General features: G+C 41.3%; 1 protein-coding gene across 1 annotated transcript in view; it reads left to right on the top strand.

Moving 5' to 3' along the window:
- The first annotated feature begins 1,485 nt into the window (after positions 1-1,485).
- Positions 1,486-22,533, top strand: part of TBX18 (T-box transcription factor 18) — a 39,156-nt gene continuing 18,108 nt past the window's right edge. The window contains exons 1-4 of the mRNA XM_044422054.1: positions 1,486-1,792; positions 4,483-4,681; positions 7,972-8,073; positions 12,333-12,504. Coding sequence (XP_044277989.1) covers positions 1,486-1,792; positions 4,483-4,681; positions 7,972-8,073; positions 12,333-12,504 — 780 coding nt within the window. The remainder of the gene's footprint in view (positions 1,793-4,482; positions 4,682-7,971; positions 8,074-12,332; positions 12,505-22,533) is intronic.

The following is a 22,533-nucleotide window of genomic DNA, read 5'->3' as shown; positions in this document are numbered from 1 at the left end:
TCAGGAAAGATTCACATGGAGCTGTTCTGATTAAAACTTCTATTTTAAACAAGAAGCTAGTACATTAATCAAAGAATGTCATCTATTATTCAGTTAAAGCTTTCAGCCCTAGGTCATTAACTAGGCTCTCAAGAGAAATATTTGGGGACAGAGGGAGAGGAAGTGCATGGCATTGTACCCAAATTGGTTTTTTGGCATACGGTTTGCAAACACAAGCACCTGGTAACAATATCTATGGAAATAACAGGAGCCTGATTTCACCAAGACTAAATCAAGGCTCTTGCATAATCGCTAGGCAGGACAATGTCCTAGCGGACTGTGCCCTGAGTCTTCAACAACCAGGTATAGCTTTTCAACACAGAAGCCTTTCCCTAGTAGGTAGCTACTATATATCTTTATTATACATATGGGATTTTAGAAAAAAAACTGTTATGCAAACTAGAAGTTCTCTATTCTGTTTATTTTTAAAAGAAAGAAATAATGCCCTTCAATAAAAACAGCATATTTTAATCCCTCGTCCTATTGTAGAGTTAAAACTCAGAAAAACATTATAGAACTAAAATTAATCTTTAGGTCTCTGCTTATTTGACCTTTATACCTGGAGTGAGCAGGGTCAACGTGAGAAGCTACTGCAGTCTGACTTTTAAAGAATATTTTGCATTTTTAAAAAAGTAAACTTTATTCTGCTTGCATTCAGTCTGCATTGCGAGGATGATGAACGTTAGACCCATTTTACAGATGAGGAACTGAGCCTGAAAGATAACAGCTGGCCCACAACCACTCAAAGAGGTGGGACTTGAGCCCCCACGCTACTTTCACTCTCTAGATTCCGATCCGTTGATTAAAAGGTGTATCAGTCTAGTACCCGTTTTGTCTAAAGAAAAGGAGACTTTCAGCCGGAAAGAGACGGGCTCGTCCAGGGGTGCTAGGAAAGGGAAAGGGGGCAACACCGACTACTCGGTTCCCCCCTCCGCATCTCATTCCCATTTATACCCTTCTAAGGAAGAAGCGCCCGCTATGGAGGGGATCTGTAATTTCTGATTGGCCGAGGGTACCCCTTGATTGACACCCGCTCTCCCTCTCTCCGTGGGCTCCGCCCCGTCCCACTCACTTTATTGACACTAATGAGCAAGTTCTTCCCACCGTTCTCCTGCCTGGAAGTGCTGACAGATCAAGGCAACAAATTTCAATTACAAGCCCTAATTTGTGTCCGCACAGCGTTTGTTACCCATGTCAGAGCTGTTTGGGCCCTCAGACGAGGCAGAGCTTGCAGGAGAAGGAGGAGGAGGGGGCGAAGAGAAGAACCGCTGCAAAAAGGAATAGTTCGGGAAGGGAGGGGGCGGCGGCGCACCGAAACCACTTTGGGCTGCTAGAAGTTGGATGTAGAAGAAAAGGCGAGGAGGGGGCAAGCGGTGCGGCCTGGAAGGAGGAAAGCAGGGAGGGGGAGGGAGAGGCAAGCAGGGCGCTCAGCCCGCCGGCCTGGGCATGGCAGAGAAAAGGAGAGCCTCGCCTTGCACCATGCTGAGCCTCAAGGCTCACGCTTTCTCGGTGGAGGCGTTGATCGGAGCCGAGAAGCAGCAGCAGCAGCAGCAGCAGCAGCAGCAGCAGCAGCAGCAACAGCAGCCGCAGAAGAGACGAAAGTTGGCCGGAGAGGAGGCGCCGGCCGAAGCGGGCAGCAGCTGCGACCAGGGCTCCGGCGAAGGCGCCGAGAGCGGCGGCGCTTTGCCCAGCGCCGAGACCGGGGCGGCCGCCGACTCCTTGAGGAACTGTGCCGCCCGGACCCTGCCTCCCGGTGAGTGATCGACCCTTTGCAGCTCCCTCCGTCCGTCCGGTAGGAGAAGGCTCATAACCGGCAGCCCCGCTCGGCCCTTCACCAGGCGGGATCGCTGCGTTCCTTCCCGCAGGGGAATGCGGCTCGCGTCGCCAGTACCAAAGGCGAGGTCTCTCGCTTTCCGACGGCAGTCTCAGTGTTCGCATATTGCGACCGAATTGCCTCTTTGGGGCAGCTGTCAGTGCCCAGAGCCTGCCCGCCAGCGCGGTGTTTTCTGTTTCCGTGCAGCCCGCTGAAACTACGCAGGCAGACTGGCTTGTTCGGTAGTTCTCAAGCTTTTGAGAAACCTCTCTCGGGTGCTGCGGCGGTTGGGGAAGAATGCAAATGAACTCAGTACCCATTTAAAGATTTGGGATGGAATAGGGCACCCTTTCCCCAGTAATCTGTTTCATCATTCAGTATTATAATATTCATGCTGAGTTTGCAATCCTGTTCCATTTTCCCTTTCCTGAAAGCAATCGGATTCCACAGGATTACGTTCTAGTAACCTTTTGGACAAGCGCTTCTCAATTCAGCGCTATGTTGCCTAATCCTAATAGGTAAAGGAGAGCAGAAGTAAAACCGGCTGAGTTCAGTAGGTTTTACTCACAAATAGATAGGTTTGCAGCCACACAACATCCTAGTTATGATGCTTCACTAGCAGTTACTCAGAAAGCCTATTGATTTCAATGAGACATACTTCCAGGTAAGTGTATGTAGGAATGCAGAGTGCACTGGTTTACTTAGTTCCAGATAGTGGGCACAATCCGAATAAAGTGAGCCATGCATAAATCATGGACAAATATGTATGTTTGTCACCAGTTACCGTAATAGTATATTTCCCTATTCTTAACTTTCCGTGATTAAATGCACATGCTTTAAAACTTATTTAGACTCTCATATATAACTTCTTTAAACCCAACATTATTCTAGAGCTTGTATAATTATTGGCATTCAGAAATAATCATTCAGCCAGTGCTAAATAATTCATTGCCAATTTTATTGTTGTTACAAGCTCTTTAATAGGGGAGATGTATTTCATCATCATCATTAATATGAATGTTCCAGTGCGGCCACTTCTCTCAATTGCCTGATTAGGTTGAAAGTTTAACTAAGTGCACGGAAAAAATAGCTTTAATCATATTTATTTTAAATCGTTTTGGAAGATTTTAATTACCTATTCAAAACATGCAACACTTAAAGAGTTGAGTGTATTTTATTAAATATCTATTAACACATGAATAGAGACTATAAAATATCCTGTACACCTCTAAATTGTATTTATTTTTTCTGGGTTTATTTCTGTGCCCTCCCAGAGAAAAGACCAAAATCCACTGTGATAATATTTGGTTTGGAAAGAAATAGATGAATGCTCATTTTCTTAAACGCATTTGATACTTAATCCAGTTAACTCCTCAGGATTTATTTCAAATGTGCTTTGGATTGGAGTGCCTGACCCTCTAACTTACTTAACTCTCATTAGGTGCGATTTGCGCAGAGATCAAGAGCGCCTATATTCCATAAAAGAAATTTAGGTTAAATACCAGTTGTAAGAGATCTGATCGCTTTGGTTTTAATAGGATTTGGGCCTTTGTAGTTCCCACCAGTTTTGCACTTCATCTCCCAGAACCGCTGCAAAATTAACTCAAAAGACTCCCTACAATATATGTAAAGCATGCAACGTTGCAAACCTTGCAAGTTCATTTATCTAAAAGCCAAACTTGAAAAATAGGGGCCCTTGCCATACAATCCTATCCGTGTCTATCAGCCTTAACTTCCTTTACTTCAATAGGACTTCCTGCTAGGTAAGTTTATATAGGATTGCAGCCTGCGTCCCTTTTCCGTGAGTTAGAGAATGTGTGGACTAACACTGGTATTTTTTAAATGGCCCTGGAAGTGCGAAGCTGGCGGCTCGATCCTGAGCCCATCCGCTTGGTTGCTATTATTTAAATTATTGGTGTCTCTTAGCAAGGGAGCTGGCCTTGGCTTCCACTGAACCTAAAGGGACTTCCCTAAAGGGAAGGCAGTTTATTTCCAAGTCGGCTCGCTCGGGGTTGCCGGCTTTCTTCAGGCCGCCCTGACCTTCGCCTGCGGTCTTTCGCAAGAGCGCGCTTGACTCTTCAAACACACCCCACCGGCATCTTGTCGTGACTGGCGCCTTTCGCTGGCTTGTTGGAGGGAGGGGGCTGCGCCTGCTTCCCGCCTTTGCTCGGCCAAACGGCCTTTCTCCAAGCGAATTCCTCTCACCTCCTTCCCCACTCGCCCCTCCTCGCCCTTTGCTGCGCGTGTCCCAGCGCAGCTGCCCCGGCCTTTCTCTCGTGGCGCTCAGGCCCTGAAGAGAGACCGACGCGAGGCGCTGTTGCGACCGCGCCAAAAGCAGCAGGGGAAGGCGCAAAACGCACGTGCCCCTTTCCAAAAGCCGCACGTGCGCGTGAGGGGGATAAAAAGGGTCAGCTGCAGCAGGGAGTAGCTCCTTGGGCGCCTTCCCGTTGCTTGGCAGCGGAGCCTTTGCCTCCCTTTAGCGTGCCACTAGCGACTTTCTGTCCTTCCTTTTAAAAAGCCAAAGACGCGAGGCAGCTGCGCGGCCTGGCTCTGGACTTGGCGCCTCTGTTCATTCCCTGACGCGCGTGCTTTTTTTCTCTGCACCTTCCCACTGCCCATTTTTCCTTCAGGTAACTGCGAAGAGAATTTCCTGAGTGTCGCTACGTCGCCCCCGCTGTCCCCCGGAGGTCCTGCCAAGGCCGGGAGTTCTAGTAGGCCCGCTTCTCCACTGCTTGCTCCACAAGTGCCCCGGGTGGACCTGCAGGGCGCAGAGCTCTGGAAGCGCTTCCACGAGATCGGCACCGAGATGATCATCACCAAGGCGGGAAGGTAACAAATTTAAGTGCAATCCTGTGCATGGCTAGCCGTTTAAAAGTCCTTCAACTTCCAGCGAAAAGGAAAACTGTAGGACTTCCTGTCTTTGCAAACCGCAATAGAATTGCGCCCCGAATAGCCACCACTAGCGCGCAAGCAGAGCAGCCAGTTGGCGCAGCCAGTCGCGGGCACGTACTCGGGAGCACTTCCGGAGAAACCGCAGGCAGGCAGCGCCCGGTGAACCGCCGCCTGGCGCCGTGTCTGAGCAGCTCGGAAGGCTTTTCGCGTGACCTCTCGGCCCGTGGGGCAAGATGGTGCTGAATTTTTGCTCTTGACAATGCCGTGCGTAAGCTTTGTGCCCCGAAATTGGGGGAAATAATGGAGCGCAATGCCTTCCGGTCGTCTTTCATAGAAGGCCATGGCTCCACGGTTTGTTTTAGCCTTGTGCATATTTAGGCAAAACAAACCTTACAACTCGTGGTGCGTTTTGTTCGCCTATCTAAATGTGCAGAGCATTGCGCCTTTAATTGGCAGCCCCGACCTTCTCCTTCCTTTCTTTTCTGAACGACAAATTTCGTAGACATTTGTTTGTAAACAGCACCATGTAAATCCAAACTGATTACACCCAAATCTATCAGTATAATTAGAATGTAACAGAATGTGTTTCAAGATTTCATAATTGGTCATGTGACTTGAGTGATTCTATTGTAAAGTACATCTCTTTTCCACCTAATATACTTACATGAAATGGCTTGCAAGAAAATACAGTTTATTTTAATATTGAATTGTTTTCAAGTAAAAGATTTGTGATAGGACTTACTAGTTTCCAGGAAGTCCATATTTACTGCTTGGGATTTAAACCTCTGTAATATCCTGAATGAGCAAATCAATGTGTATGTACACATTCTTCTGTGTGCAGCACAATTTCTGGGATTTTTATAGATGACTACAATTCTAAATATTTTTGAGAATTATTGAAACAGCAAATCTAGGAAAACTTGTTCTTTTTTGGGCTTGTGGTTCAGTGCCTTAAGACTTGTATATTGCATTGTTCCATGATATAGATTTCTTCACCATTTTAAGTAAATACAAAATGCTATGTCGTTGAATTTAGATGTTTAAATGACTTCTAATTTCTAAAAATATTTAAAGGTGGTGGATACAATCCTGAATCCCAAAGTGAGTCAAAATGAATTAAACAAATTGATTTATAAAGTTGGATAGGTCATAATAATTTTAGATCTTATAGAAATAAGTGGAATTTTAGGTTTCCTGTTCATTACATTAGAGGGTATGAATGCTACATTCTTCTAAAAAGAAAAACAAAACAAAAAACCACCATCCCTTTTCTTCCCTTCCAAAGGATACACATGGTAAAAACCTGCACAGTATAAAAGTATCTGAACTTATTAGAAATTACAGAAACATATTTTATTGAATCCATATGCTACCTTCTACATTTTCAGAGGGGTTTTATTAATGATTGAAGTGCAGTCTTAAACAGCACAAGGCAACATTTGTCTTAAAAGTTGTCCTGTCAAAGATTTTCTTTTTTATCTTACAGGTGCACTGAAATAACAACAAGAGCCAGTTAACCACATCTAGTTTTGCTCTCCTGTTTAGTTAACTGTTATGTCAATAACTCCTGTTCTTTGTAAAAATCAAACTTTAATTCTATGCATTTGGAACAATATCAACAATTCGAGAAAAGAAAATTGCAATGTTCACCTACATTAAAAGAAAAAGATAGCATACTTTTGCTATAAAATTCTTTGAAAACAATTTCATAGACTGGTGTCAGGCATATGTTCACTTGAAAAATAAATTACCTCCTACTTCCCAACCTATAACTAGACCCTAGTGAAAATTGCCATGTGCACCTTTGTATTAACATTGCTTTGATTTCCCCCTGCCTATAATAAAATGATAAAATTTATAACATCTGTTAATGAATTTCTTTTACATAACTTCTGAGTATAAAGTTGACCAGCCCCCTTTCTTTTTTCTGTGTGAGCCCAAGTGAAATAAATGGGAACTGAGCTCATTCACTACATTTAATCTTTGGTCAACATGGGGCATCCTATGACATTTTTGATAGGATTTTCAGTTGTTTGATATAGTTAACCAATTAAGGCTGTAATTCTCTACACTCTTAGCTCATAGTGTGTCACTAAAGTCAACAGGACACCATTTCTAGAATTGCAGTATAAATAATCATTTATAATATACGTTATATAGCTTCCATTGCTTTAAATTATTATTTACAGCTGAACACTATGTTTATGCAGAAGTACATTTTATTTGTTTTTGTGATGCTTGCTTCTAAATATGCATGCTTAGGATTGCCATGTTCTTGATTAATTCTGTAACCTGTTGAAGCAATGTAAGCCTGTACTAGGAAAAGAAACAAGCATCACATGGGGGTGATGGTCACTGTTTTAATAGTGTCATTAAATGATTGAAGCAGTGGTTGATGCTGTCAACATTCAGTATACCAATCGATGTGGTGCAAGCTACTCTAAGTGCCCCATATTTCTCCCTCCCTCATGACAGCACCAATAGCAGCGATCATTTCTCACATGGAGGATCCTCATATTTTTATGTGCATATACAAGCCCAGTGCTGGATGCAAGATTGTCTTGATCAAGGCTTGGGCTTGTGATGTGGAAGCAAGCTCCACTGACTTTGGTGGAACTTCCTTTGAGCAAACAGGCTTGGGATCAAAATGTGGACCTGTTTCTTTGTGAATAATAGCTGTTCCAGGAATGACTGATTCCTGAACATCACTAGATTTCTGAGAACTACAGCTTGTGCAACAGAAGCTTGCTTTCCCAATTTTTTTGCCATGCAGACCTCTATGTGTTCCCCTATGTCTGTTTCAGAGAAACCCAGCCCTCTGGAGCAGACTTGTAGGGCATGCAGGGGTTTAGAATGAGAAGAAAATCTGTGGTATCTTCTCCTCTTTATAGAAAGTCACCATTAGAAACCACTTAATGTGTTTAAAATGGCTAATACTCAAAAAGGGTTTGCTGATTGATGACTACTCTTGAGTTATGTGGAAAAGTTTGTATCTTAAAGCTGTTTCAGAAAACATACAAAGCATGATTCAGCAAATGATACCTAGGTAAATTCTGTTGGGACTTGCATAAGAGTGTTGTGCAGATAATGACTATATTTAACAAAGAAACTTCCCAAAAATAGTTTTCAAAAATTGAAAAAGGATTTGGGGATGATTTTTCAAGCATGTTTCTGCTTCTGTATTTCAAGTCTGTTCCTTATTACTTACTCCTTTTTTCTGTGTTCAGACGGATGTTTCCTGCAATGAGAGTGAAAATTTCAGGCCTAGACCCCCATCAACAATATTATATTGCTATGGACATTGTCCCTGTGGATAACAAAAGATACAGGTATGATATCGGATCTGTTCGTTCATAGTACTGGGGAAAGCATGACTACTTTGGAAATCAACAGAAGGTTGTGCTTAACTTCTCTCCAATTTCCTGTCTTATCTCTCTGCATGAAATATAAGTCCTTTGTGCTGAGCATGTGAGAACGATCCAGAGTAGTTGTTTTCTTCTTTGTACATTTGGGTCGTATATTGAACACAAGCCGCATTATTCAGATAATCAGTTTTTCCCCTCTTGTCACATAAGCAGCAGTCCTTCAACCCCTTACTTGAGAACTGACTCATTGAGGATTTGGATGGACTGCCTATAACTTGTTATAAGGCACTTTTTTGTTGTTTCTGTTAATGTATAGATTTGGCTGTTGGAGAGAGACAGTTTTTGAAGAGATGGGTTAATAGCAACACTGACATTTTACAGATTGAGAGCAGTGCCTGGTGGTGATTCTGTTATGGGGAAAGTATTTCAACTGGATTTTGGTTGTCCCACTTCCCCTATAATTTTACTTTCCTTGGTGGCAATGGACTGAAGCTGTTTCAGAAGAATAGAGCCATGACAGACTAACACAGCTTCATCCTGTTGTTCCATGGTTTTGCCTGCTGCTCCAAAAGGACAAAGCTGAAAAAGGTCTTTGTAATACAAACCAGGCCAGTCTTTTCCCCCCAGGATTGCGTCCCAGATGGTTGACATTCAATAACACAAACTGAGTCCATCATTCAACAGTTGTCCAGTTCTGAATGTGTGATCTTGAAGTGGGTGCCTGGGATGGGGTTCTTTCGGTCCACCATTCATTGTTCTTCTTTGAACTAGCTGTGATGGTTTTGGCTATGGAGTTTTCCAGGCTAGTAGTATTGGGATTTCCCCACTGTTGAGAGCAGCTCAACATTTTAATGGTAGTTATGCATCTGTCCCAAGTGAGTTCTGTCTCAGCTCATTTAGTTGGATGTACTCTTGATTTTGTGGTTTCATTTTGTTTGTATTTGTGCTGGTTGGAATGATTCTGATAGGCCTTCCAAAGGGTCTTCCAAGAGACTGATGGATTCTAGTGGCTTTCTGATGTCACAAGAGGTTTTTCCTGTCACTTTTCTAAGCCCATGTCTGCCACCAGAATGAAGAATGGCCTGAGCAGTTGGCACAATTGCTCTTGAACAACTTCCCACTTTGGAGAACCAAAACACTCAATGTTTACTACTACATCCTCACAGAACTGATCAACAGGGTGTTTTTAAGCTGTCTGGAACCCATTATATGTGGTCTCACAAGATAGAAATGAGGATTACTCAATAACCAGGATAGTTTGCAGATAAAATCATATGTATTTGGATGGATGCCATAGTTAGTGAGATTCTAGTTTCTGTAGTTCTGCTGCATTCCTGTTCAGTTCTGATGGGCACTTTTCATTTTTTTTCAAATTAGGAAATGTGTTTAGGAGAGTTGGAGAAGTAGGAACTACCATATATGTATTTCATCTTTGTCCTTCCTTACTTACAAGAGTGGGACCAGCTGAGTAAGGGTAAGGTGAAGCTGTAGGCCTAAAAAGGAGATGCTAAGGATCTCTGGGATGCCTTGGTGATGTAGACTTGGTGGCACTGTAGTCCAAGAGTTCCATTAGATGGTGCTTGGGGTTTCCTGTTTGACAACTTGGCTGTTGACCTACGACGTCCTGTGAAGTTCTGTTCTGTCCACCATACTATTCAACTTCTACTTGAAACAGCTGTGAGAGGTTTTCCGCTGTTTTGATGTTGAAGCTACCAGTAAATTCCATTTTATCTTTCTTTTCCATCATAGTCCACAGACATAATTCATGTTTTGTTAGTAATGGACTAGACCAGCCCAAACACTTCGAAATTTAATCCTAATAAGGCAGAGGTGTTTCCTTTGTCAGTAGACAGATCATGGATTTTGGAGTTTAGCTTGTTTTAATATGTTTGCACACCCCTTGAAAAATGAAGTACATAATTTGGGGGTAATCCTTAGATTCACTTGCTGTTAGACCTTGGTAACTGGGTTTCTGCAGTTATCAGCAGTGTTCTTGTTTGATGCCCATTCCGTGGTGCGATTGATTTGGCTGTGGTGATACACACATTAGTTCTGTTTCATTTGGGTTTGTGCAACTTGCTTTCTCCAAAGCTCGCTTTGGAGACTGGTTTTTAAACTTCAGCTAGTTTCCAGTGCTGCAAACATGCGGTTGTCCAGGGACAGTTACAGGCAGCATGTGGCCATCTGCCTGTTTCCTTGTGCAGTGCAAAGAGAAGGTTGTGACTCATAAAGCCCTAAACACCTCAGAATCAGGTTACTCAGAAGACCACTTTGTCTTGTACAAACCTTCCCCGAATTTCAAAAAGGCCTTTCTCTCTGTCCTTCCAGCATGTATGTTTTAATGTGAACTTGCAAAAAGAGTTTCAGTCAGTGACTGCGCCTAGACTTGAGAATTCCCTATGAAGGATATTCTGACACCTGCATTGATGGCCTTCCACCATTATGTCGGCTTGGTTATTTTTAACTTTAAGCTTATGTTTAACTTTAATCATGGTTTAACCAGCTGGTGTGTGTACATGCATGTGTGTGCTCTTAATAGATTTCAATTTTTTAATGTTGATTTTATTGTTAGCCACCTTGGGCATATTTTATAGAAAAGTAGAGTATAATGCTCTCAAACAGCTATTCATTTCCTTGTACTGAATAATTTTGAGCTGTGACCCAAAGCTATTTGTGTTGGACTAGATGAACTTTTGGTCTGATCCAGCATGACTTTCCTATGTTTCTAAGTACTTGGTATAATATGTGAAGTGCCTTTATAAGGAATAATTTTCATGGGATCAGTGCTTTGCTTTTTGCACTGAATGACTAAGTTTCTCATGAGTGGAATTCCATTCTTCTTCCCACGATAGCCCATGTTCCCTGAAAATCTGCTCTGTGGAATTGAAGGATGCTCCAGAACTGTTGTGTGGGGCTACAGAGAAAGGGTAGAATTAGAAGGAAAAAGCAGCCTTCTCTCGTCCCTGCTCCGCACGCACACTTTTCACATTAGAAGCCTCCACTGGCTCAAAACCCTTTCCACGGACGAAAAGCCATTTCTTTTGCAGAAGGGATATTTTGACTGCAATCCCAAGCATGTGAGAGCACATCCCGCTGAACGTAATGCGTCTTCTGAGTAACATAAGTAGAATTAGTTTTAGAATCCAAGTCAATGATCCCAGTTCTGTTTTTGTTGATAGCAAGGCAAGATTTCATTGAGCTAAATCATAAAATTTGAGCTTTTTAATGTTATTAATGTTGATGTTTAATGTTAGAAAGATTTTTGGACTAAATATTTATACTGTAGTATAGCAATGAAATACAATTTGTAAATAGAGGAACTATCAGATTCGTCCAGTAGTATCCTGTAGAAGATCTCCCTACTCTGTAACTGTGATGCACACATGGAGCTCCTCTGCCTTCAAAGATACCTAAACAAAGCCAATATTTTCATAGATTCATTGCAGGAGAGCAGACAATCCCACCATTCATCCTCTTGCAGGAGTTCCATGTTTGTAGCAGGGCCCATAGGTAGCCATGCTGTGTGGTATATACATAACACCTGTATATAGATCTTGTGCTATGTTGAAATTTAAAAATAGTTGCTGTGAAAATGTTTATAGCACTGGTGACATTTCAATGCTTTATAGTGCGAAGCTGTCTAAAATAAATTAAAAGTACGCAAACGCTGTTTGGGGGTGACTTAAATGAGATTTATGCAGAATTTTTTAATGATGGGTGAACAGACTTCATAAGTATATTCTTTGGCTCAGTTTTCAGTAGATTATTTAACATGGAAGGTGGATCGACAGTCAAAATTTGGTGTGATTAAGGGATAAATCTCAGGAAAAACTGGAATTAAATTCCAGGACTTTCAAAGAAATATTTGTAGAGTTTGGCTTTCTGATGAAAATAAACCTTTTAACATTACAATTTCCTCTGAATTTCTTTTAATATTTAGTTAATTTTTACAGCCCCAGTTTTGTTTTTAACATATGGTTCAGTCTGATTTAAGAAAACTGTAGGCTAAATGAAAGAAAAAAGTTTGTGACAAGCAATTAGTTTGAGGCTATGCACCTCCCTTGGCCAAATAAACAGCACGATCCATGTGTTTTTCTTTGTCTTTCTGTGTTAAACACGTGTCTTCATACAAAATCATTCTGTTTACTTTAGTTTTGCCACAGTGATTGAAGAATACCAGTAAATTATTGTGACTCTCATTGGCTTTGGGTGTCTTCCTACAGATACGTTTATCATAGCTCCAAATGGATGGTAGCAGGTAACGCTGACTCGCCTGTGCCGCCTCGTGTGTACATTCACCCGGATTCACCTGCCTCAGGAGAGACTTGGATGAGGCAAGTCATTAGCTTTGACAAACTGAAACTTACAAACAATGAACTGGATGACCAGGGTCATGTGAGTATCTTGTTTTCTAAAGTCACGATAACAAAAGAACTCTTTCAAAGCATACCCCAAGTTAGCTCTGTGCATGCTTGGCTATTATGCCGGATCAATTAATGAGTAATACGAAGCCATTTTGCGCAACTAGCATGGATTTGTGGGGAGAAGAAGAGCTTAGTGTACAAAAATTAAATAAACGGAAAGTACACACTACCCATATATTTTACCTTTGTGTAGCTGTCCGTTCTGTCCCAAAATGTATGCTGAAACGGTGTGCCTAACCTTAAAATCTTCTGCATGTTAGGAACTTTACTTGAGTAAAAGAAAATATAATTAATGTTTTATAAAATAATTTGTGCAAAAACCCCATGAGGTGCTAATAACGGTACTCAAAAGGAACAACATAAGAGTTGCATTCGCTCTGATAATGATTTATTACCTGCCTTATGGAGCAAGACCTTTTCACAGCTGAAGCTCATTACTTCAGCAAAACTGGCTGGGAATTGTGCAGTTTGAATGTTCTGTTTGCAAACTTCAAGTGATTTAGTCATGACACCACCTCACATGACAAAATACGCTCTGGTAATATTTCCTGTTCTCTTCAAAACATTTTTTTTTTTGTGGGGGGGGGACAGAATGACTTGCAAATCAATGCTTTTTGAATTCTGAATGTTCACATTTTATGCCTTGGTAAAGATATAAATGGTTCTGATACTGGACTCCTTCAGTGTGCATTTTAAGTGTTCAATCTTACTTTGGCATATTAATATTTTCAAAAGAGAATACCAAGCTGCGTTTCTGAGGCATGTTATAGGACCATTTTAACATTGTTGTGGGCACAGATACTCTCTTCTGAAAAAACTTTCTGTTTAGGTTTGAGTAGCTTAGATTTTTGTGTTGCCCTGTAACTATTCCAGAGCCACTGGTGGCTGTTGTTAGGCTTGGCCCACATTGAATGCTTTTGCCACAGGAGCACACGAGATCATGTAATTTTGATCAATGAGTCTAATCTTTACTGTCCTAATGGACAGATAACTGCTGCTTGTTCTCAGTGTAAGCTCAAGGTTAGTCGTCATGGAATTACTTCTGTTAGTGAGATCAAAGACCAAACTATATGTTCAAATCACACAAAGCTATGATTGACCTCTATACCTCAGTGTAAGTACTTATAGTTCTGATTAGGTTTGGGACATGGTTCTCTGGGAGTAAGGGAAATAGAAGCTTCCCCCTTCCCTTTTTATCCTGAAATTCCTTCCCTTGCCTTGCATAGGGGAGAATTAAAAGAAGAAAAGCCATCTCCAATGGTTGTCAATGAAGTGTTTCCTTTTTAAAACCCCATGTAGGGTAGAGATGAATTTTGGGATGAAAATAGGATTGGGGAAGGCTTAAATCATCTTCTTTTTCCTGAAAAGCCATGGTCCTGATATGAATTTGGGGCACACGTGATTGCACGGAGGTAAATATATCAATTTTGCATAGTTCCTACTATGTGTGACTTGAAAAACTTGTACTTTTCCCAAAGTGCTCCTGGTTTCTCAGGATGGATGATGTGACAAGGTGACTTTTCAGCTGTTGTGCGATTATTAGGAATATAAAAGTGTTCAGTAAAATTTATATGGAACTTTTTATCATCTGCCCAATTTTAGGCAATATTAATAGTAGGCAAAAATTGGCATTGTTAGGCAATTCTTAAAGATTTTTGAAAATCTCAAATTGCACTTTACATCTCTGCAGGTTTGCTAAAACCTAACAAATACTTAACTTTAGAGATGACTCAAGGGGATGAAGAATGTAATCTTATGCATGTGTTTTCAGAAATACAGTCCATTGAATGCATGGGGTTTACTTCCAGGTAAATGGTATAGAATTGTAGTCTAAATGAAGGAGGAATAAATAGAAATTAATCCAGCTAATTTCAATGGGATTGTTGCATAATGCAGTCATTATGAAAACTGAGCCTTGAATATTGTTAAGAAAAAAAGTGAGAATGCAGTTTTACCTAGGGATGAACAAGTTTATTAATTTGTTCTGCCTTCAAATGTTTTAAAATCTCAAGTTTTTGCCATCCCGTATATGAAGTAACATGAAACATAGAAACAGAGCGAGTCAGAAGGGGCCTCTAGAAAAGATTCTAGAACTTTTTAAAATAAAAAATGAAAGAAGTTCATTGGCCAAGTTCAGTACCTAGCATGGAGAAAACCATTTTACCTGTCAGCTGTGTAGCTAAAAACCCAAGTTCAGCATTTCAAACATTATTATATACCAGAATAGGGGCTAGGCATTTCTTTTGCGAGACTTTTGTGATTATGGGTAAATGCTTATTTCACTTTCTCCCATAAACTGATATTTTTAATTTCAATTTTCACATCCCATTCAGAAAAATATTGTGATTTCTGTAATTTCTTAACATAAAAACAAAACAGACTCGTATGTATTATGCTTTAGTGTTTAGTCCTTCTGAGTGAATTTATCTAAGAAAGTGTGCTGAAATTCACTTTTATTCAGCAAAGGTAATTGAATCTGCAATTGACCATGCTTGAATTGATTGCTTATAACCATTATTTTAATTCGTCATAGCAGGTAATCAAACTCTGTGTTAGATAATGGCAGGCTACAAAGAAATGCTCAGGATGGGTTTCTGAGTTTCCAGTTTCTGTGATCATAAGGCTTATTTCCCTTCTGAATTGAAACTTACATTATTCACTGTAAAGCTATTACTCATTGTGTGGAATTCTTTGGAATTACTAGGGCAATCCACTTTAATAAGTACTTTGTTTGGAGGAGGGTAAAGTAGCTTTCTTCAAGAACAATTGAAAAATGCACATCAAACTGATTCAGACCTAAAATGTGCCTTGACAATTAAAATATAGGTTTATTTTTATAAACCTAAAATTGGCAAGATTGAAAGGAATATCATTTACATTACCCGAAAATGAAGAAAATATAAACCAGAGAAATTCCTGTTCCAAAGTGCATATTTTTACTATGGCAACATTTTAAAAAAATGACTGTACATTGATTGTATTGTACATAAGGCAACATTCAGAACTGCTGTGCATTTGCAGAGTGCAGTATTAATTTTCTTATTAGGTTATAATCATTTGAAGCACACTGTGTGCATATTCTCAGGTGCACCAGTGGGAGTTAAGCTTAACTTCTATTGGTTAACTTAACTCCCAAGGAATGCCTGTTCTTATCTCTTTCTACCTATCAGGAGAAACCATAGTCTGCATGTAGATTTCTTGAAATACAAGCTTGTTACATTATTTTTACTTATTTTCTTATTATTGTTGCCCTTTCATACTTATGTTTAAACTCTTTTCAGCTGCTATGTAAGCTTCCTTGTCACAGTTTGTATACTTGATCCAGTTTAACATAGTTAACATAACTATTTAACATAGTCTTTAACCTAGACTTTATTTAGTATGAAAACTATGTCTTTATGTATGTTGAATTACAATACCGGATCAGGCTTACTATCATGGTGGCATGAATACCCTATGTGGCTTGTAGCATGTGCCAAGCATCCATGGGTAACCATTCCACAACCCTGCCCTAGCTCATGCATCTGAACCCAGCAAGAGTAGTTTGTTAGCGTAGTTAGTAGATTGCCGGAACATTGGATTGTAACACCAGAGTCATGCTTACTAGCAAAAAGATACCATGTTGCCCTTGACACATTTGTTAGGAAGACAGAATTGAAGGGATCATAAATTAGAGAACAGCAAGACTGACATCACTATCCTTAAATCATAGATCATACAATATCTAAGGCCGCAATCAAATAAAAAGGGCATGCAAAACCCACGGACCTGTTGCTTCAGCTTGAAGTGACTAAAAATCTATGACAGCATTTGAAAACATCACCAGTTCGTCATCACTAACTCCAGCTAGGTGGAAGTACAGGTTTATATTATGTGCATGCTGCTGTAGTTCTAAATGTGAACAACTGCTTATGTTGCTTCATATTTTGAATATTCAGAAGCAACATTGTGGGGGGTTAAACTGTATCCAGGTTCAGAAGATGAAGAGTCCTGCTGGATCAAAATCAAAGGTCTGTCTGGTACAGCATCCTTTTTCCCATAGTAGTTAGTCAGATACATTAGGGAAGCCCCAAGTATGCATGGAGACTTTTCTTACCTGGTGCCTGAAAGATGGCAAATTTGGCTCCAGGTGGGCTGCAGCAGGAAGGTTGTAACAAAGATGGAGTGGGGGAAACCACAGAAAAGGCCCTCCCCCTAGTGGGGTTGGCACCCAGAGGAAGGCCCCAGAGGCTGAGCATAGTGCTTTGGATAGATGGGATGGGCAGAGGCACTTTGACAGGTATTGTGGTCCCAAGCCATGTAGGGCTTTATAGGTTAAGACCAGCACCTTGAATTGGGATTGGAAGCATACAGGCAGCCAGTGCAGGCAGGCCAGAACTGGTCTTAAATATTGAGACCTCCAGGTTCTAGTTGTTAATCTGGCTGCTTTATCCTGCACCAGCTGCAACTTCTGAACCATCTTTAAGGCAGTCTCATGTAGAGTATGTTGCAGTGATCTAGAGATTACCAGTCCATAGACTGCTGAAGCCAGGATATCCCTGGCCTGGTAAGGGCACAGCCAAAACTGGTAGAAGGCACATTGAGTCACCTGAGCCTCAAGTGACAAAGATGGATCAAGGAGCACCCCCGTCCTGTGAATCTGCTCCTTCAGGGCGAGTGTGACCCCATCTAAAATACCCCCACCCAGTTAAAGAAATCACCCACCAACAGCATCTCAATTTGGTCTGGTTGATAATCCCATCCATTTTTGTAGCCAGACACTGATTTAGCACATCCACAGCCTCACCTGCTAATGATGAAAAGGAGAGCTGTTGCTGTGTTCATCAGCATACTGAAGGCAATGCACTCCAAAACTTAGGATGACCTCACCCAGCGGTTTTACGTATGTAGATGTTAAATAGCATGAGAGATAGAACATACCCCTGAGGAAGTCCCTGCTGGAGTCTCTGGTGCTGAACAAGCACCACCTTCTGGAGATGGCCCTCCAAGTAGGAGCAGAACCACTGCAATGCAGTGCCCCCCACTACCACCTCAGCCAGCATCTCCAGAAGGATACCACGGCTGATGGTATTGAAAGCTGCCAAGAGGTCCAGCAGTATCAACAGGATCGCAGTCCCCCATCTTGCTCCTGGCGTAGGTTGTCATACAGGGTGTCCAAGGCTTTTTCCATGCCAGGCCTGTACTCCTATTGAAATGGATCCAGATAATCAGTTTCATCCAAGAGTGTCAAATTGATTGGTGACTACCCTCTTTAGATTCTTGCCCAGGAGCATTGCAGGGTAGGTGGTACATCAGGGGAATCACCAGTCTGCCCTACTGGTGCAGACACTCTGGATTAGTCATCGAAAGGGCAGCGCCAGCAGAGAGAGATTGAATCTTGATAGACTAAGCCAGGACTGCTTCCCAACCCTCAGGTCTGCCCTGATGCTGAAGCGAGTACCCCAGTGGGCACAACTGGAGGAGACTTTAGCCCCTTCCTGGTCACCCAGCCAGATCTCAGTTATACAAGCCAGATCAACTGCCTCATCCATGATTAGGCATGGATGAGGGAGCTTTTATTCTGCACTGATCTGGCATTCAGAAGCAGCATCCAGAGACCCGAGGGCTGGCTGACATGGGTTGGGGGACAACCAGAACACAGCGCAGGCATTAGCTGTCTGGGCTGCATTTCCCTTACCTGGCCAGTCCTCCCAGTGCTATATCTCCTTCTACCCTTCACCTACATTAATTAGGACTGCCACCATCTCCCCACTTGGCCCCATAAATTCCCTCTCAGCCATGGTCCCAGGCATAGGCCCACAAAGCAGGGGGGCAGTAAAGGACAAGCAGAAAGGCAGCCTGACCCTCATGGCATCCCAAAGGGGCACCCATGCCTGGACCGCCTGCCACCCAGCAGCAGGCCTGCTGCAGGCACTCAGCCCTGATGGACTGGACTGGGGCCTGGACGAAAGTGGGGGAGATTGTAGCAGGTCTTAAAACACAGTGCAGCAGTTCTTTTCTCCAAATGTTCTCACCAGAATGCAGAGTGCCCTGGCCAGAGTCTTCTCCTATATATTAGTCTCTGTATGGGACAGCAGGCAACTGCATGTAAACTGATCATCTAAGCAAGGACAGGGAATGTGCAACTTCATTCAGGGATCCTGTTTTGTATTGCAAGTTGTAATTCTTTACACAAAATAGATGCAAAAGTCAGTCCAATTGAATCACTGTGGAAACTATTTTGTTTTTCTCTGAATAGTTCTCTGGATCATCACTATAAAGTACGATTTTGACTGCTTAGGCATACAGGGTAAATGTGAGTGGATGGTTGATATTTTACAGAACATCTGCCCAGTGACTGGATTAGTTAGGTTTTATCTGATTGAAAGTGCATGCTCGGTGCCAACTCAGAAGTAAATTGCGTGGTTTTAAGTCATACTTATTCACAGGTGGCTATGTGGGATTCAAGGGTTAGGTTATAATGTAATACTGACCGCTGTGTTTGAGTCGACATGTACAGGATTGCACTGTTGCTCTCACTAAATGTTTGCTTTGCAGTAATGGTCAACCTCTTGCATATAGATGCACAAGACAAGAACATTAGTTAGCATAAATATTAGTAGAGGCATGCAAGTAAAATATTTCTATTTCTGATCCAAAATTATCACTGCGTTGATATATAACAAATAAGAAGTCTACCAGTTTGTTAAAGACTTGCTATGTGGGTAATGACTCTAAAGTACAGGAGTGTAGGACAGGAGAAATGTAATTTAGTGCTTGGCACATGGAAGAGCTAATGAAGTAGGATTTCTTTTTTAGTGGATGCTTTATAAACAACGTTGCTTGCTTTAAAGGAAGCTCTGAAAATTTGGATCTGGGATCATCATCAAACTATGTGTATTTTTTTTCTAGTTGACTTTTCATGTTTTATATAATACATAGCATGAATCATCATCAGAAAAAAAAAATCTTCAGAGCATTATAGTTAGATTTTGTTTCCTTGGATGTTTGTATTGTGAATTGGCTTGGATTATAAATTGCTTTTTTGTTTGCATAAGAGAAGTACTTCCATCTATTCCTATCACACACCCTTTCCAAGAGTTAGTGAGGCCTCAGGAACAGATTTGTAGAATGAGTTGGGAATGATCTGTTCTGTTCATGGAAGGAGAGTTAGGATTCAATCCATTATACTGTACGTTAACGGATATTTGCCATGCTTTTCATGACAAATTTTTAAAATATGGTAATTTCAGATGCTTCTTAAGCTCTCCAGCTGCTTAGTGCTTAAGTCCAGTCCTAAGTACATGTATGGGAATACATATCCAGCCAAAAACAAAGGTACTTCTTTCTAATACTGAATAATAACATACCTGAATTAGATAATTTGCCACCCCTAAGCAGGTTATGGGATATCTCTGTAGGCTTTTTAGCATTTCTTCTTGTTGGCCAGTGGGAGCAAAATGGCTGGATAAATTTCTTTATCACTGATCCATAAAACCTTTTTACATGGTAGTAAATCACATTGATTTCATTGGCACTAATTCCCAAAAAATTACTTCCAGAGAAGTAGAAGGGGTAGAGACCAGATATCCAGCTGTGCTTTTCAAGTGTACTTTTCACTGCACTGGTCCTCAAGCAGGTTATTGCCCTGTGGCTGGGTTCCTATAACCATTTTTATCTTATGGTGGCTTGAATAATCATTGCTGCTTGCAGCATGTAGTGAGTATTCATGGATCTCTGCTCCATGAACTAGCCCTAGCTCTCAGCATAATCAAACCAGTGAAGGTATATTACCAAACCACTAGAATCCTTGGAGTTTTTAGTTTTTAAATAGTTTGTGTTTTAAAACTACCCCATGCCAACACCTATACTCTCTGGCTTCAGTCAACACAACGACTTGTAGGCACAGTGGGACTAGTTATGCAGTGGGTGCCCAGAATGGGTGCAGTGGGTGCCACTGTGACTCAAAATGATTGTGCTAATCAGGTCACTATCTCACTCAAACTGCAGCCTGTCCCCTCTGTAGTACAGCATCCTTTATTACGGACAGGTATTCCCCCTACCCCTTCTCTAATGTTTCTTCCAATTCAAAACATTAGAGGTGTGTGCAGAGTGCTCCCAAATCAAGAAATTGACCCAGCTTGCATGATCACTACAGCCAACTGGCTTACGTATACCATAGCTGAAGTGTGTATGAGGTGACTTTTGAATTTTTAAGCTGTGATTGTAGCTTGCCATGTTATATGATTCCTGCTGGTTAACCATGGCAATAACCTACCTTGCTAGCTTTGCAAAACACACCTGCACGTGCTGCTAAGTGACATACAAACTAGCCTGTTGTGTAGTTTCCATGAAGCCACCTTAACTGAGCTGCCTGCACCATAAATACTTCTTGGCCTTACCCAAGTGTCTGGCCAGGTATTACCATAGGCAACCCGCAGTGATAGTAATTCACAGAAATCTGGTAGTAAGGCCATAACAGCAATGATTTCCAATTGTTAAAAGCATTTTATAGCATTGTGGAAATGATTCTCTTGTTGGAAAAATAAACAGGAACATTTTTAATGCATAGTTCCAAAGATGTACACACAGGTGTATTAGATTAGAAGCAGGCATGTTCAGGATTATGGCATAATTATTTCTTTTTAGTTTCATTTTGACAAGGAAAAAAACCCTTTGCTAGAAATGATGTTTGAATGTTCAAACAAAAGAACATTCCCTGACATTTCGCTCTGTATTAGGGTGCAGAAGTTGGGTATGGGAAAACTATGTTCTGGAGACGCGTATCGACGCATATGTTTGGTATGTTTCTGAGGTAACTGTCAAAGTCTGACTTCAGTCTAGTGAAAGTTTTAAGTATCCGGAAAGTTGCTTATCCAAAACAATGTCATTTCCCCCAGTGCAGAATGAATTCATATAAAAGCAATTCACCTAACCAAGGTACTCTCCTTACCCCAATGGAAAGTCCTTTTATTTGAACAATTTGGTTTCATAGTACTTGGCATTCAGTATGATGCCAAGAAGGGGAGGGCAAGAGGAAGGATGACATGCAATGCTGAATGTAATATTCTGCAGCCAAAACTGAAACAGGAAATTAAAAAATTTCCTCCTTTTAATTAGATTTTCTATCAGCTAGTGGCCATAAACCTTTTCTTTTTATATCTTTGTAGACTTCCAAAAGCAACAGTTGCATTTTTTGAACTGTTAAAAGCAAATTCATAAGTGACTTAAAATGAATGTGATTTGTAAAAATAAGAATGCTTGAAAATCATACTTTATGCAGCTTTATAATAATATTTTCCTCTTGCTCCATAGTTTCCATATGACAAATTTTGACCTAGGAAGGAGAATAAAGGCACCAATTTGGAAACAAAAGGAGAGTAAACTTAATTTGGAATGTTTTATTTATTCCTGTATGGTGAGGATATTATGAAGGTTCAACAGGTAGTAAAGTAAACTTGCCAGCTTCCAAAAGCCAGATAGTTTTTTGAAGTCCTGTCAGGGCCTTAGAGGCGTCAGCTTTTCAGGAAGGGCACCCAAGATAGCTGCTTCGCTATCTTGCTGGTTTCCCAATATTCTGTAGGTGAGAAGTGGTTTTGCTGTGAGAACAAGGACTGTTTGACTTAATGAAGCAGCCCTCCCTGCCTCTCTCCAGAAATGAGGGTTAGAGCTTGTGTATTCTGATAGACTCTGCAATAGTGGAAAGAAGGAACTTAAGAGTTGTTGTCTTCTTTTCTCAGTCTGGTGAGGAGAATGGGTGTGTTGTCCCAGGCAACTTTGGAGGCCCAGGGAACATCATCTGGCTTGTTGAATAACTAATACAGCTGCAGATAAAGGAGTGCGAAAACTTTCTTTCACTTGTATTCTGCATCCATATTTCATTGTTGCATTCAATAGATTGTATATCTTTTTGACACAAGTAGTTCTGTCCCTTCTAAGTATCCTCAAATTTAAAGTGGTTGGACCAGGTCCCTGGGGTTAAAACAAGTCCAAGCATCTTTCACTTCTCACAATTTCTCTT

The sequence above is a fragment of the Varanus komodoensis genome, unplaced genomic scaffold (genome assembly GCF_004798865.1).
Source record: "Varanus komodoensis strain SLA01 unplaced genomic scaffold, ASM479886v1 scaffold12, whole genome shotgun sequence".
NCBI classification, from domain to species: domain Eukaryota; kingdom Metazoa; phylum Chordata; class Lepidosauria; order Squamata; family Varanidae; genus Varanus; species Varanus komodoensis.
This window is presented reverse-complemented; position numbering and strand designations above follow the sequence as displayed.